Raw genomic sequence first — 12,782 nt, forward strand, 5'->3', positions numbered from 1 at the left:
TGAATTCTGAAATGCTGGACCGTGTAGATACGATTTAATTCCTAAATAAAAAACCGATAATAGGAATTTTAATAGTACAACACTATTATTGACAAAAGTTTTTTTTTTTATAATAGAAACATCGACTGCCGATTTGTGTATTCATTTGTGCTGTGATTTTGTACAAACAATTTATTTATTTTATTTATTAAAAATAGCACGTCAAGTCTTTTATAATTTATAATAGCTTCGTCTATACTTATCATTTAATTGGAAGACTGTTGAAAGCCAAATTAATCATTAGTCGTTTACATTTTTTACTTAATCGTAATCTGCAGGGCAGAATTTAAATACCTCACTTATACATTATCGTATTTCGCACAAATTCTATTTATAAAACGGTAAATGCATCATGGGAAAATTTCGTTTACTCAGTATGTTACTATTTTCATGAATAATATTAATTATGATAATATTTACGACTGTTTTGCAGGTGTGCGCCTCGGTGCGATAAATATTATTTTGCCGCATATTGCTGCATTGCTGCTGGTATCATGAAGCGGCAAAACGTCCGCACTTTGTCCCTAGTGGTGTGCACGTTTACATATTTGCTGATCGGCGCGGCAGTTTTCGACGCTTTGGAATCTGAAACTGAGAGCAAGAGATGGGAAGTTCTTTCTGGTCAGTTTTGTCAACATTTTTTATAATTTACTTTAGATAATCATGCTGGATAATTCACATAATATATACAGTAATTAATTGTGACTTAATTACATAAATTTACTATTTAGCACATTAAAATTTTTTATAAATAATAATTAAGTACATTCACGACACATTGTCGTGAATTCGTGATTAATTACGGAATAAAAAAAATTTACGATCGAGATTTTTAGCATGTATTTTTTTACAACTAAGGAACAAATCAAATTATTTCATAAAATCAGTGGGTCGTTTTTTTAAAATAACAAAACACAAATAAAAAAATACAAACAAGTGTAAGAATCAAACTCTCTCTCTTTCTCTCTCTTTAGCCTTTTTCTACCCTTCGGGTGTAGAAGGAGGCCTACACCCGAAGGGTAGAAAAAGGCATTCTTCTCCATTCGTCACGGTTCTGTGCAACCTGGAGCCATCTCATCCCCGCAGCCCTTTTGACGTCGTCTTCCCAACGCATATTGGGTCTACTTGGAGGACGTTCTTCTCCCCATGGTCGCCACTCGAGTATTCTTCTACTGAATCAAACTACTGTGTAATATGTATTTTATACTTGGTCAACCAGATCTTGATAGTAGAAAAAGGTGGCAAATTTGAAAAATGTAGGCGCAAAGAGATATCGTCCCATAGAAAATTTGATAAAGATCTCTATCTCTATCTCTAAATTACATATAAATGGCAATAGTTTTTTTTTCTTTCGCATAATTATGACATCTATTTATTGCAGTTTTTAATTATTTATATTGGTAATTTCATGAAATGTCCTTATGCCCATTTATTTTTATTGCAGACATGAGAAATGGTCTTATGCGCAAATACAACATAACGCCTGAAGACTACCATATGATAGAGATAGTTATAATAGAGAACAAGCCCCACAAGGCGGGGCCTCAGTGGAAGTTTGCCGGAGCATTCTATTTTGCCACTGTTGTGTTGGCTATGATTGGGTATGGACACTCTACTCCTGTGACTGTTGGGGGCAAAGCGTTTTGTATGGCATATGCCATGGTAAGTACCTTATCTGTATGTCACTTTTCCGTAGTTGGAAATTAAACTTTATATTAATTAGTCAAATTTTAAATTTAATTAAATTAATCGACCACGAGCCGGCCGCCTGCCACTTGAAGGGTTAATTTCATATCATAGTAATGCTTACCGATAGCATAGTAATAGGTAACAGTAATGCTTAAAAGAATGGTAATAAAATTACTACTTTTGCCTCTTAAATAAAATTATTGAGGCCTGGTTTTGATCTGGATCTGGAGCTAAAAATATGTCCAAGCTATAGCGAATGCACTTTTTAGGGATAAATACAGCTAAAATTAATGGCAAAAATAATTTAAATCAATGTAAAAAAAAACATTCCAAAGCCCTCGTTTTGACATACAAAAGAGTTCATTTCTATCAGAATATTCAAATTATACAGTTAATTTATGGAACAATTAATTCAGGTATAAGAATTGGGAGTCTACCTGTCAGTTTTTAGGGTTCCGTACCCAAAGGGTAAAAACGGGACCCTATTACTAAGACTCCGTTGTCCGTCCGTCCGTCCGTCTGTCACCAGGCTGTATCTCAGAAACCGTGATAGCAAGACAGTTGAAATTTTCACAGATGATGTATTTCTGTTGCCGCTATAACAACAAATACTAAAAACAGAATAAAATAAAGATTTAAGTGGGGCTCCCATACAACAAACGTGATTTTTGACCGAAGTTAAGCAACATCGGGCGGGATCAGTACTTGGATGGGTGACCGTTTTTTTTGCTTGTTTTGCTCTATTTTTTGTTGATGGTGCGGAACCCTCCGTGCGCGAGTCCGACTCCCACTTGGCTGGTTTTTAGGGTTCCGTACCCAAAGGGTAAAAACGGGACCCTATTACTAAGACTCCGCTGTCCGTCCGTCCGTCCGTCTGTCACCAGGCTGTATCTCACGAACCGTGATAGCTAGACAGTTGAAATTTTCACAGATGATGTATTTTTGTTGCCGCTATAACAACAAATACTAAAAACAGAATAAAATAAAGATTTAAGTGGGGCTCCCATACAACAAACGTGATTTTTGACCGAAGTTAAGCAACATCGGGCGGGGTCAGTACTTGGATGGGTGACCGTTTTTTTGCTTGTTTTTTGTTGATGGTGCGGAACCCTCCGTGCGCGAGTCCGACTCGCACTTGGCCGGTTTTTTAATAATAACGATTAAATTGTTTTTTTTTTATACTAGATAATATCATTCGTCTGTTCGAAATCAAGTAATCGATTAGAATCGATTATTGATATTGTAGAACGAACAACACTAGTCGCTAAATTTGACGGACGAATGAGAATTGGCCTGTACCACGAAGTCGAAGCGATGCGCGACAGTATCGCTAGTTCCGATATTCATCGACTCTTTAACACACAACGTCAGATCAAACGCTCAAAGCAAACGCGCAATGTAATGGAAATATAGTTTTGTAACGTTAATCTATAGTTACTTAGGTATATTATTGGAAACACAACTTGGAATACTTAAAAAATTGTTTTAAAATGAATTTACGCATAATATCATTTTAAAATTACTTACCTGTGATAGGAAATATGTCCTTGCCCTTGGGTGCTTGCAATTTTTGGGCTGTTGCAGTTACTTATCACGCAACGAGGCATTTTTAAATTTTTTACGAACTACCGGCTGCAACAACTGACGCGCGTGGACTGTCAGTAGCGACGGTCAACCTCGACGATTCGTCGGGGTTCGGACACGCGAAGTAGATGCATTTGCGTCATCTAGGATATTTAAGTCTGTGGTTTTGCTCTATTTTTTGTTGATGGTGCGGAACCCTCCGTGCGCGAGTCCGACTCGCACTTGGCCGGGTTTTTTTTCTTTATTACCTATAGGTATTTTTCATAACTTATTTCAGGTGGGCATTCCCCTAGGACTCGTGATGTTCCAGAGCATAGGCGAGCGTTTGAACAAGTTCGCGTCAGTCGTGATACGAAGGGCTAAGTGTTATCTGCGCTGCGAGACCACGGAGGCCACGGAAATGAACCTCATGTTCGCCACGGGGATGCTGTCTAGTATTATTATTACTACAGGTAATGTTAAACCGTAAATAAACTGTAGAACTGTTCTACAGATAGCTTAATATGTATGGTCTGTATTAACCTACTCAATAACTCGGCCTTTATAGGATGCAATCTACATTGTAAGTCAAAAATGACTGCCTAGGTAGTAACATTATCATTTTGTATTCTTTTTAATGCTGATTTTTTAGGACTGCCAAATGAGGCTTGAATTATGGATTTATTTAAATCTGGTCTGTTAAGGGGATAATTATTAATCTCATATATTTTTTACCCATTTTCTGGTAAGTATTCGTAACAATTCGTAGAACAGCATATTATTCTCTATTACTTCCATCCTTTTGCAAATTAAGTTTCATCTAATGCAGCGGTCGGCAACCTGCGGCCCGTGAACCTGTCACTTGCGGCTCGCGAGCCTCCCTGGCTATTTTGTATGTAATATTGACAAACGACAATGTCTGATAAGTCATAAATATTAACAAAGTACGGCCCGCGTCAACTTCGTTAACTACTATGTGGCCCTTGGCTGCTAAAAGGTTGCCGACCACTGATCTAATGCAATGATAAAATGATCCCTTTTTTAAATAAAATTACTACAATAATTTAATAAAAAGTTTAACGCACACGTGTCGTCATTGGCATTATAGATTATAGAATACGTTGTTGCAGGTGCCGCAGTGTTTTCTCGTTACGAGGGCTGGAGTTACTTCGACAGCTTCTACTATTGCTTTGTGACGCTGACAACCATCGGATTTGGGGACTACGTGGCCTTACAGGTTATTTTAATTTTTTACGTCACCCACGCTACTTACGCGAGAAGAAAATCTCACTTCCTGAGACGTAAAACTTTAGACAAACCACGGGCGGTAATTCGTAAAGCCCCAGATCGCATATTTATGGCCCTCTCTTTCGGTTCGGGCCACAAACACCTGCGATCTGGAGCATTTACGAATTCACCTCCCTAGGTATGTAATGTACTATTTTTGTTACAGAGCGAGTGAAGAAATGAGTACATTTACCCTTGATTTTACTGTATCATTGTATCGCACCAAATAATGTTAGAAATTCTGAGTTTGATGGATGCAATTTTCAATCTATTAAAATAAATAAATTAAATTAAATCACTTTATTTCAGACAAAAAGTCCAAATAAAATTGTTTGGCTCAGGACAGTCTCATTTCAAACATAGAGAGAATCATACTGTCTTTGTAATCTAGTACCTAATAGTATCTAAAAAAATGGTGGAGTAAAATTTTCTCCTGGTTCATACTACCTGATGATAAGTTGTTTGTCAGAATATATTAATTTAATCTACATTTTTAATTTTGTAATAGGTACCCGTTTGACCCGTTTCATAAAAGCTTGTAAATTATAATACAATCGGATATCCTGTTTTAACCTTTTCGACGCCGTGTCAAAAACAAAAGCTGTCACTCAGACGCCACGTCAGTGAAGTGTCTAAACTGAAATTGAACTTTTTGTGTATGCACGTAGGTCGATATTGCTCTGTGGTCTGTGACCAATTAATCGGTCTTTGGCGATGGACCTACGGTGCGGATATATCGGTCATTGGCGTCCAAAAGGTTTTTTTTTTGATAATTGCCTTCAACTGTAGGTATGTGACGTGACTTAAGATTTAATAACAAATCCGGATCATTTATTTTTAGGGTTCCGAAAGGTAGAAAAAATACACAAAAAAATGTTTTTTTTTTTTTTTTTCAGAACGACCAAGCGTTGACTAGTAAGCCAGGCTATGTAGCCCTGAGTTTAGTGTTCATTCTGTTCGGGCTAGCGGTGGTAGCTGCTAGCATCAACTTGCTGGTGCTTCGATTTATGACCATGTAAGTTCTTTAAATAACTTCAAAAAAAAACCGGCCAAGTGCGAGTCGGACTCGCGCACGGAGGGTTCCGCACCATGAACAAAAAATAGAGCAAAACAAGCAAAAAAACGGTCACCCATCCAAGTACTGACCCCGCCCGACGTTGCTTAACTTCGGTCAAAAATCAAGTTTGTTGTATGGGAGCCCCACTTAAATCTTTATTTTATTCTGTTTTTAGTATTTGTTGTTATAGCGGGAACAGAAATACATCATCTGTGAAAATTTCAACTGTCTAGCTATCACGGTTCGTGAGATACAGCCTGGTGACAGACGGACGGACGGACGGACGGACAGCGGAGTCTTAGTAATAGGGTCCCGTTTTTACCCTTTCGGTACGGAACCCTAAAAAAAGAGAATATTGTCCGGTAAAAATCTTTACAAATTAGGACTACAATAGTTATTTGTTTTACAAGGGGGGGGGGGTTTATTGTTTAACCGCTCGTGTTAATATTGATACCCGAGCAAGCGAAAGATTCCAAAATTGAACCACGAGCGTAGCGAGTGGTTCGAAAAATGGAATCTTGAGCGTTGCGAGGGCTTCAAAGCACGAGGGTTAAACAAAATTTGCCCCAAAGTGAAACACAAAATTTTTCACCACACCAACCCGAAGCAAATATTAAATGTAAAATATCAAACAAAATCAAACCAAATCAAATCCAAATTAATGTTATTAAATATTTATCATCCAAAATCATCATTTAAAAGTCAATTTTACCAGCAAACATAAGAAAACAACTCAAAATTTGTATTTGATTACTTTGCCTCACATGTGAATAAAATGGAACTTTGCTATCAGTTTTTGAAGTGCAAAGTAAGTCTTTCCGAGCTGGTGTGGTGAAAACATGTTTATTGTCTGTATAACTTTTTATTGCTTAACACATTAATTGCCACCTTAGAGGATATAATCAAACGGAGACGCCTTGTCTGTAATTTTCTGTACAAAACAGTCTGCCGATTTTTGCGGGGGAGGGGAACGTCAAATGTATGCGTAACGTAAAAATAGCCATGTCAGATAAACGTCAGTCCATACATTGTGTATGACCGTTGGCCGCCTATTTTCGACAGAGGGGAAAGCTTGTTAATGGCTACTCCGTTTAGTTGTATCCTCCAAGATTGCCACCCAACCAAACAAGACATCCGCGCCAGCCCACAAAAATTTCGTCATATAAATCCGGGCCGTCCGGCCTGGGAACGAAATCATAAAATACCCGATACCTAGTCGGGTCTTCGGCACTGAATGTGTTAACATTTTTTTTTTTGCGAAAAACTCTATAACCCTTCGATCAACACTGGCTTCCGACAGGTCGGAAGGGATAGGCCCAAGCGATATCTTGACATTCAAATCATTCTGCCATTTTTCGCGGGGGGGGAACGTGCACACAGTCGCACTTCTCACACACTTACATACAAAATCCAATCTGTAATGACGACACAAATACATAGAAAAAGACACACGTCAAAGACAAATCTTGCAAACCTCGATCTCTTTTTGTGTACGGATGAGTTACAAGTGTCACAACACGCACACTAATACATTTTCGTCAAAGAATTTTATTGTTTTCTGAGAGATGAGAAGTCGGATTTGTCCCTCGACCGATCCGCAATTTGTACTGGGCGAGCAAAATCGATAAATCCAGCAATTACATGAGACTAAAACATAATAATTGTGTTTAAATGTAATTAATCGTATGACATGTAAAAAAAATATTACATGTGAAATGTAACACCTTCTTTTTGTAAATTGTATGTCCCCTACCTCTTTTTACAACAAAAAACCGAGCAATTAGGCATTTTTTCTGCTGCTGTGTTCACTCGCGCGTCTGGACTCGGTCTAAGTAAAAATCCGAGCGCAACTAGTTTTATTACCCGCGCTAGATCAGTTGATCTTGTACCTAGGCAGAGGGGAAATAGTGCGAATGCCGCATCCCTTCCGTGTTGATCGAAGGTCAAAACTCAAGTGGGTCTCTACTCTAGTATCCATAGATATTAAAACATTTATCGATACGAAACGTCAATTTAGTATGTTTTTTTAATATAAACCGCACGATATTTGATCTCGAGTGACATGAGAATAGGGACTTCATTCTTTTGTCTAGGAATTATAAAAACTACGGATGTGTGACATGCGTGAAAAAAGTTTTCATTCATTTGACGTACAGTTTATCTTTTAGTTAGTTTTAAGTATGTGTTTAGATAAAGTAGTGTATGTAACTGTACATAATTAGGCATTAAAATACTCGTGTGATCCTTTTAAGAAACTCACTAACGTTCGTTTCTTAAACCCACACTCGTATTTTAATGCCTCTCATTATGTAGCAGTCACATAAACTACTATTTTTTGCGAAAAACTCTATAACCTCATAACGTAACAACAGGCAAGCAGAAGAAAACGCCCGTGACGAAGAGAAGGAAGCCGCGCGAACCATACTTCAACTTGACGCGCACGGCCTAGAGGGCCGCCACCATGACGACCAGGCTTCGGTAAGCGACGTTAGTTTCACTTTCTACCTTTATCTCTACCACAAAATCGTTAGTTTCACTTTCTACCTTTATCTCTAAAGTGTCATTCAATAGAACTTGCTAACTATGTAAACAAACCGCCATACTAAAACTGACACTGACTGTCAATTTACTAGTAACTTTTGTTTACATAGTTAGCAAGTTCTATTGAATGACACTTTACCACAAAATCGTTAGTTTCACTTTCTACCTTTATCTCTACCACAGAATAAATAATAAAGATTCAAAGATTTATTTGTTCAACATAGGCATAGAGAAAAAAATACATAGAGTGCTCACTCCATACATCAGTTCAGACTATTAATTTCAGTGTCTACATCTAGCATCGAGTAGCGGAACTATCAGTACTGCTACTTGACAATAGATGTAGCACCGACCGGAAAGTCTTATCTCAACAGCATAAGACTTTCCGGTCGGTGCTACATCTATTGTCAAGTAGCAGTTCCGCTACTCGATGCTAGATGCTAATAGTCTTTTTGGTACTAAAACTGATGTATGGAGTGAGCACTCTATGTATTTTTTTCTCTATGACATAGGTAAGTTACAAGATGTTAAATAAATGTTTCAGTATCACTATGTCGTGCCTATTGGCATACAAATTAAATAAAAATACACACTCTAATAATACTAGGTACAGAAGACTCTCTAACAAAACGCGTCTGTTACGATCAGGACAGATATGGCCGCTAGGTGGCGACAGCGCCAGGCGCGGCTTATGGCTAGCCACCAAAATTGGTGTGGAACGGATGTACTTTTAGCTACCTGTAGCAAAGCGACGAAATCGCGGAGTGAGCCACGCTTGTCAATCTGAAGACTCAAAATAGAATGGAATGGGAGACATTTTAGAGGCCTTTGGACCGCTAGAGGTAAGAAGAGTGAAAGGGATAGTAATATGACCGTCATTTGTAGGTATAGTTTGTCGATTTCTAACAGGCCCCGACGGCGAATCCTTTGTCTATTGTTAAGTAAAACCGCACGTGCTACTTATACCTGCAAAAAAGGGTCTTATTTATTCTAATTGACGCTCAAAAAAACCAGTTTAGGTGCGCTCTCCGATAACGCGCCTTTGTTACGCGTCTCGATAACACATTTTAGACTGATTCTGTAGGTTCGACTCGCCGGCGCTCAGTAACCGTAGTACTGAGTGCCGGCGAGTCAAATGGACCACACACAGCCTAGAAAAATATTTTTCCATTAGTTTAGATTAAGATCCTATGTAAACCGTATTATGACAAATAAAATATTGATTGATTGATTGATTGAACCTTATTGCAATCTCCATAGAGTGGTAATTTAATAACCGGTAAAAACGGCCCATTTTTTTAGGCAGGTAGAAGCACGTGCGGATTAACTTAATAATAAAGGATAAGCCATTCGGGGCCTGTTCGAAATCGACAAACTATAACCGCATTGGTTGTCTAAAGTTACTGGTTGTCGATGCAGGTGTGCTCGTGCAACTGCCTTGGCAGCAAAGCGTGCGAGGGCGAGTTACTGCCCGTTTCCACGCATAGGGGCTCGCTGGAAATACTTGAACGCGCCTCCGTCTAAACACGGCATCGGAGAATCGGTCACTCAGTGGAGCTTTGCAAAAACATCACTTTAACTACGCAATAGGGAGTATTACTGCAATGTTTTGTCGCCAGAGTGCGGCACTAGTGACTTAAGTATACCATAGAGTAACTTATACATACTGTACCTTAAACTGTTTTTTGACAAGTTTTCACAGACAATCAAATATGACATTGATACATCAAGGCGGTTTGTTTACAAAGGGCCTACCGGGAAACGCGAAATCGATACTCAGCTATCTACCTGTTTATCGCTCGAATATGCAAGAGTGATAGAGAGGTTAGATAACAAAATTTCGACTCTCTCGTTTGTGGTAGACCCTTAGGGCCACCCCACATCTAGCGTCTTTCGAGCGTCGGCGTCTACAAATCTATGGCCGAACGTCGACGCAACGTCATTTTCCATAGCGCTGACCAGACGCTGACGCTCGAAAGACGCTAGATGTGGGGTGGCCCTTAGATTGTGATAAGTCACAATCTAAGGGCCACCCCACATCTAGCGTCTTTATTTAGCCACATTTAGCGTATTGAGGAAGTGGCGCCCCCTACGCAGACTCGCGTAATATTCCCTATAATCATATTCGCGTAATGAATGATGAATAGTTTAACCCTATTCCGTTCCGCTATCTGTACGAGTATCGTACAGATAGCGTATCGAGGTCGTGTCAAATAGGCTGGTTCAAGACATTTACCTACACTACCTGTGAGGCACTCTCAAAGCTGGTTAAAAGAATAAATTTGTTGGAAAATATAGTTAAAATTGAAATGATAATAAATAAGGATAACCGTCTTAACTTAGATTAAGCGTAAAAGATGAAGATAAAAGGAAAGTAAATAGTAAATAGATAAATTGAATGAAGTCACTAATTAGAAACGTAATTTAACTGTAATTACCTCGCCTCGGCGTCGAATTTAACGTAATTGCAAATAAAATAAAAAGAGAGTTTAAATAAATACTAAGGTGACGATGATAAAGCATTTGAAATTATTAAATCACTAAGTTTTAACTTATTCTAGGGTTGTATTAAGTGTGCTAGTCATGCACTATCAGTGCTTCTTTTCCTCTAATAATTTTGTAGGTTGTAGGGCTTCCCATATATATTAATAAATGCAATTTAAAATGTTAAAAAATAAGATATTTATTCATATTTGCAAAGCATATTTGTTTAACTTATTTAAAGCAAATGTTGTACGATGAAATCCTTTTATTCCATTTTATTTTAGCATTAATAAGAAAAAGTATAAGTAATTTCCAAATATCAGAAAAGCCAAACGTGATGTGAATGTAATAATCAGTATGTTTTGTGCCAAATTCTTGTACCTAATGTAAATAGAATCTTCCCACCATACTTCCTACGCTTATATATATTATAAGTTTAATTATTAAGTTGGTCATTACAAATCGGATCTTCCTTATTAAAATGTTTCGTGCCAAAGATAGTTTCGTGGTTAAATATTGCCAAGTATCTAATTTATGTCACAAAGTAGTTTTTTTAATTGTTTTACTTGATATTATATCTTTGTGGTATTATACTCCACTGTCTTCAAGGTTATTTAGTATATCTTCTAAATAAAACAATAATATAGAAAGTCAATAAAATAGGAACATTAATCACAAACGAACAACAGTAAGTCTGGTTTTAAAATAAGCTAAATAAATAAATTAGGTATGACAAACACAAATAGGTATTTTAAGCAAAGATTTTATACACATTTTTAATGTATTGTAATAATAAAATGACAGAAGTTGAAATTGTTTGTCATGGTGATTTTTAGTTTATTGATTGTTTTAGGAATATTTTTTTAAAGTCAGTTTATTTTTTTAGTTTGAACAACAGGGTACTTACTTAATTAAATTGAAAAAAATATCCTTAAAATATCTTGTCTACGTTTCTCTTTGTCTAGTTATATTTAATTAATGCTTAAATATAAACTGTACCTATACTCTCGCTTTCTTAAAACAGACCCCTTTAATTTTGTCGTGTGTTACGGTTTGATACCTTTAACCACAATCACGAAACAGTGTCGTTAACGTCAGACGTAATGACCGACCGCTGGGTTTAGGTCCTTTAGGATAACAGATATTTTTACGAAACTCTAAAATATGGGGCATTATCTATGAAAAGGGACCTTATTGTCGATGGCGCTTACGCCGCTCAGCTTCGCGCGGCATTGTATTTATATCGAAGCATCGTTAACAAAGGCGTAAGCGCCATCGAAAATAAGGTCCCTATTTATAGATAACGTCACATAATATATTTAGAATTTGACAATGTAAATTTGTGTCCTTGGAAACATAGGTACTTGATACTTGTCATGTTACGCAACGCAACGCATGATGAGTATGCTGTGTGCGTCATTCCAAGTAACGCATTGCATACGTTGCGTACATGGGCTCGGTTAGTGTAAGGCCTGAGTGGACGCTCGGAGCGGAGCGTTCGGCGGGGCGTGCAGCGTGGCTGTGGGCTCACGCGTGATATGAGCAGCGTGCACTAAGGCCGCTCCTATACGTGCGCATTTGTTTAACATGCACGCCGCACGCCCCGCCCCGCTGCACGCCCAACTCGAGCGTCCATTCAGGCCTTACACTTAGTGGTAGCCTGCCTTAAAAAGGTTGCACCCGCTTGACGTCAATGTGTCGTGATTGGCATTAAAGGACTAAAATTCTTCATTCCCATGAATTGAAACTTCTGTCTAATCGATGATTGCGCAAACTATTGTTCAATGCATGCTTAGCCAAATATAATTATAATCACTGCAACATACGTTAAGCACAAATTAATCTTATCGCCAATCTGTGATTTATTTGATCTCATTTACTTGTTGTTTAATAATTTAGTCAACACAAGTGGGCCTTTATTATTGAATTTAGTATCTTATTTCGTAAAAATGTTATTAATGTTTTTAATGTGGTATTGTACCAATGTTCAATGTTTAGTAATAAATGTTTTATGTAATTATGTTTCTTATTTATTCCTCCTAAGGTCCCATCATACTAGAAAAAATGGCAGTTGAATTTGAAATAGTGTAGAGTCAGACCGAGAAAAGTCTGCAGCGATTTT

General features: G+C 37.7%; 1 protein-coding gene across 2 annotated transcripts; it reads left to right on the forward strand.

The window, feature by feature from the left end:
* Positions 1–89: 89 nt before the first annotated feature.
* LOC134655721 (two pore potassium channel protein sup-9) lies at positions 90–9,729 on the forward strand. 2 transcript variants are annotated; one of them, XM_063511183.1, is made up of 8 exons: positions 90–380; positions 473–660; positions 1,484–1,701; positions 3,590–3,764; positions 4,422–4,528; positions 5,475–5,593; positions 8,008–8,122; positions 9,596–9,729. In XM_063511183.1, exons 2-8 carry the CDS (start codon positions 534–536, stop codon positions 9,698–9,700), a joined length of 966 nt encoding a protein of 321 aa, XP_063367253.1. In that variant the 5' UTR covers positions 90–380; positions 473–533; the 3' UTR covers positions 9,701–9,729. The 2 variants fall into 2 exon arrangements, with proteins under 2 accessions (XP_063367253.1, XP_063367254.1); XM_063511184.1 differs by having other exon boundaries at positions 8,008–8,113.
* The last annotated feature ends 3,053 nt before the right edge of the window (positions 9,730–12,782 follow it).

The sequence above is a fragment of the Cydia amplana genome, chromosome 17 (genome assembly GCF_948474715.1).
Source record: "Cydia amplana chromosome 17, ilCydAmpl1.1, whole genome shotgun sequence".
Classification (NCBI taxonomy): domain Eukaryota; kingdom Metazoa; phylum Arthropoda; class Insecta; order Lepidoptera; family Tortricidae; genus Cydia; species Cydia amplana.

Bases quoted from the DNA above. Each gene is read 5' to 3' on its own strand.
- LOC134655721 (XM_063511183.1), top strand. From the start codon at position 534: ATGAAGCGGCAAAACGTCCGCACTTTGTCCCTAGTGGTGTGCACGTTT. The intron at 1,702-3,589 runs GTAAGTACCTTA...AACTTATTTCAG, and splicing joins TTTGTATGGCATATGCCATG to GTGGGCATTCCCCTAGGACT. The intron at 3,765-4,421 runs GTAATGTTAAAC...ACGTTGTTGCAG, and splicing joins TAGTATTATTATTACTACAG to GTGCCGCAGTGTTTTCTCGT.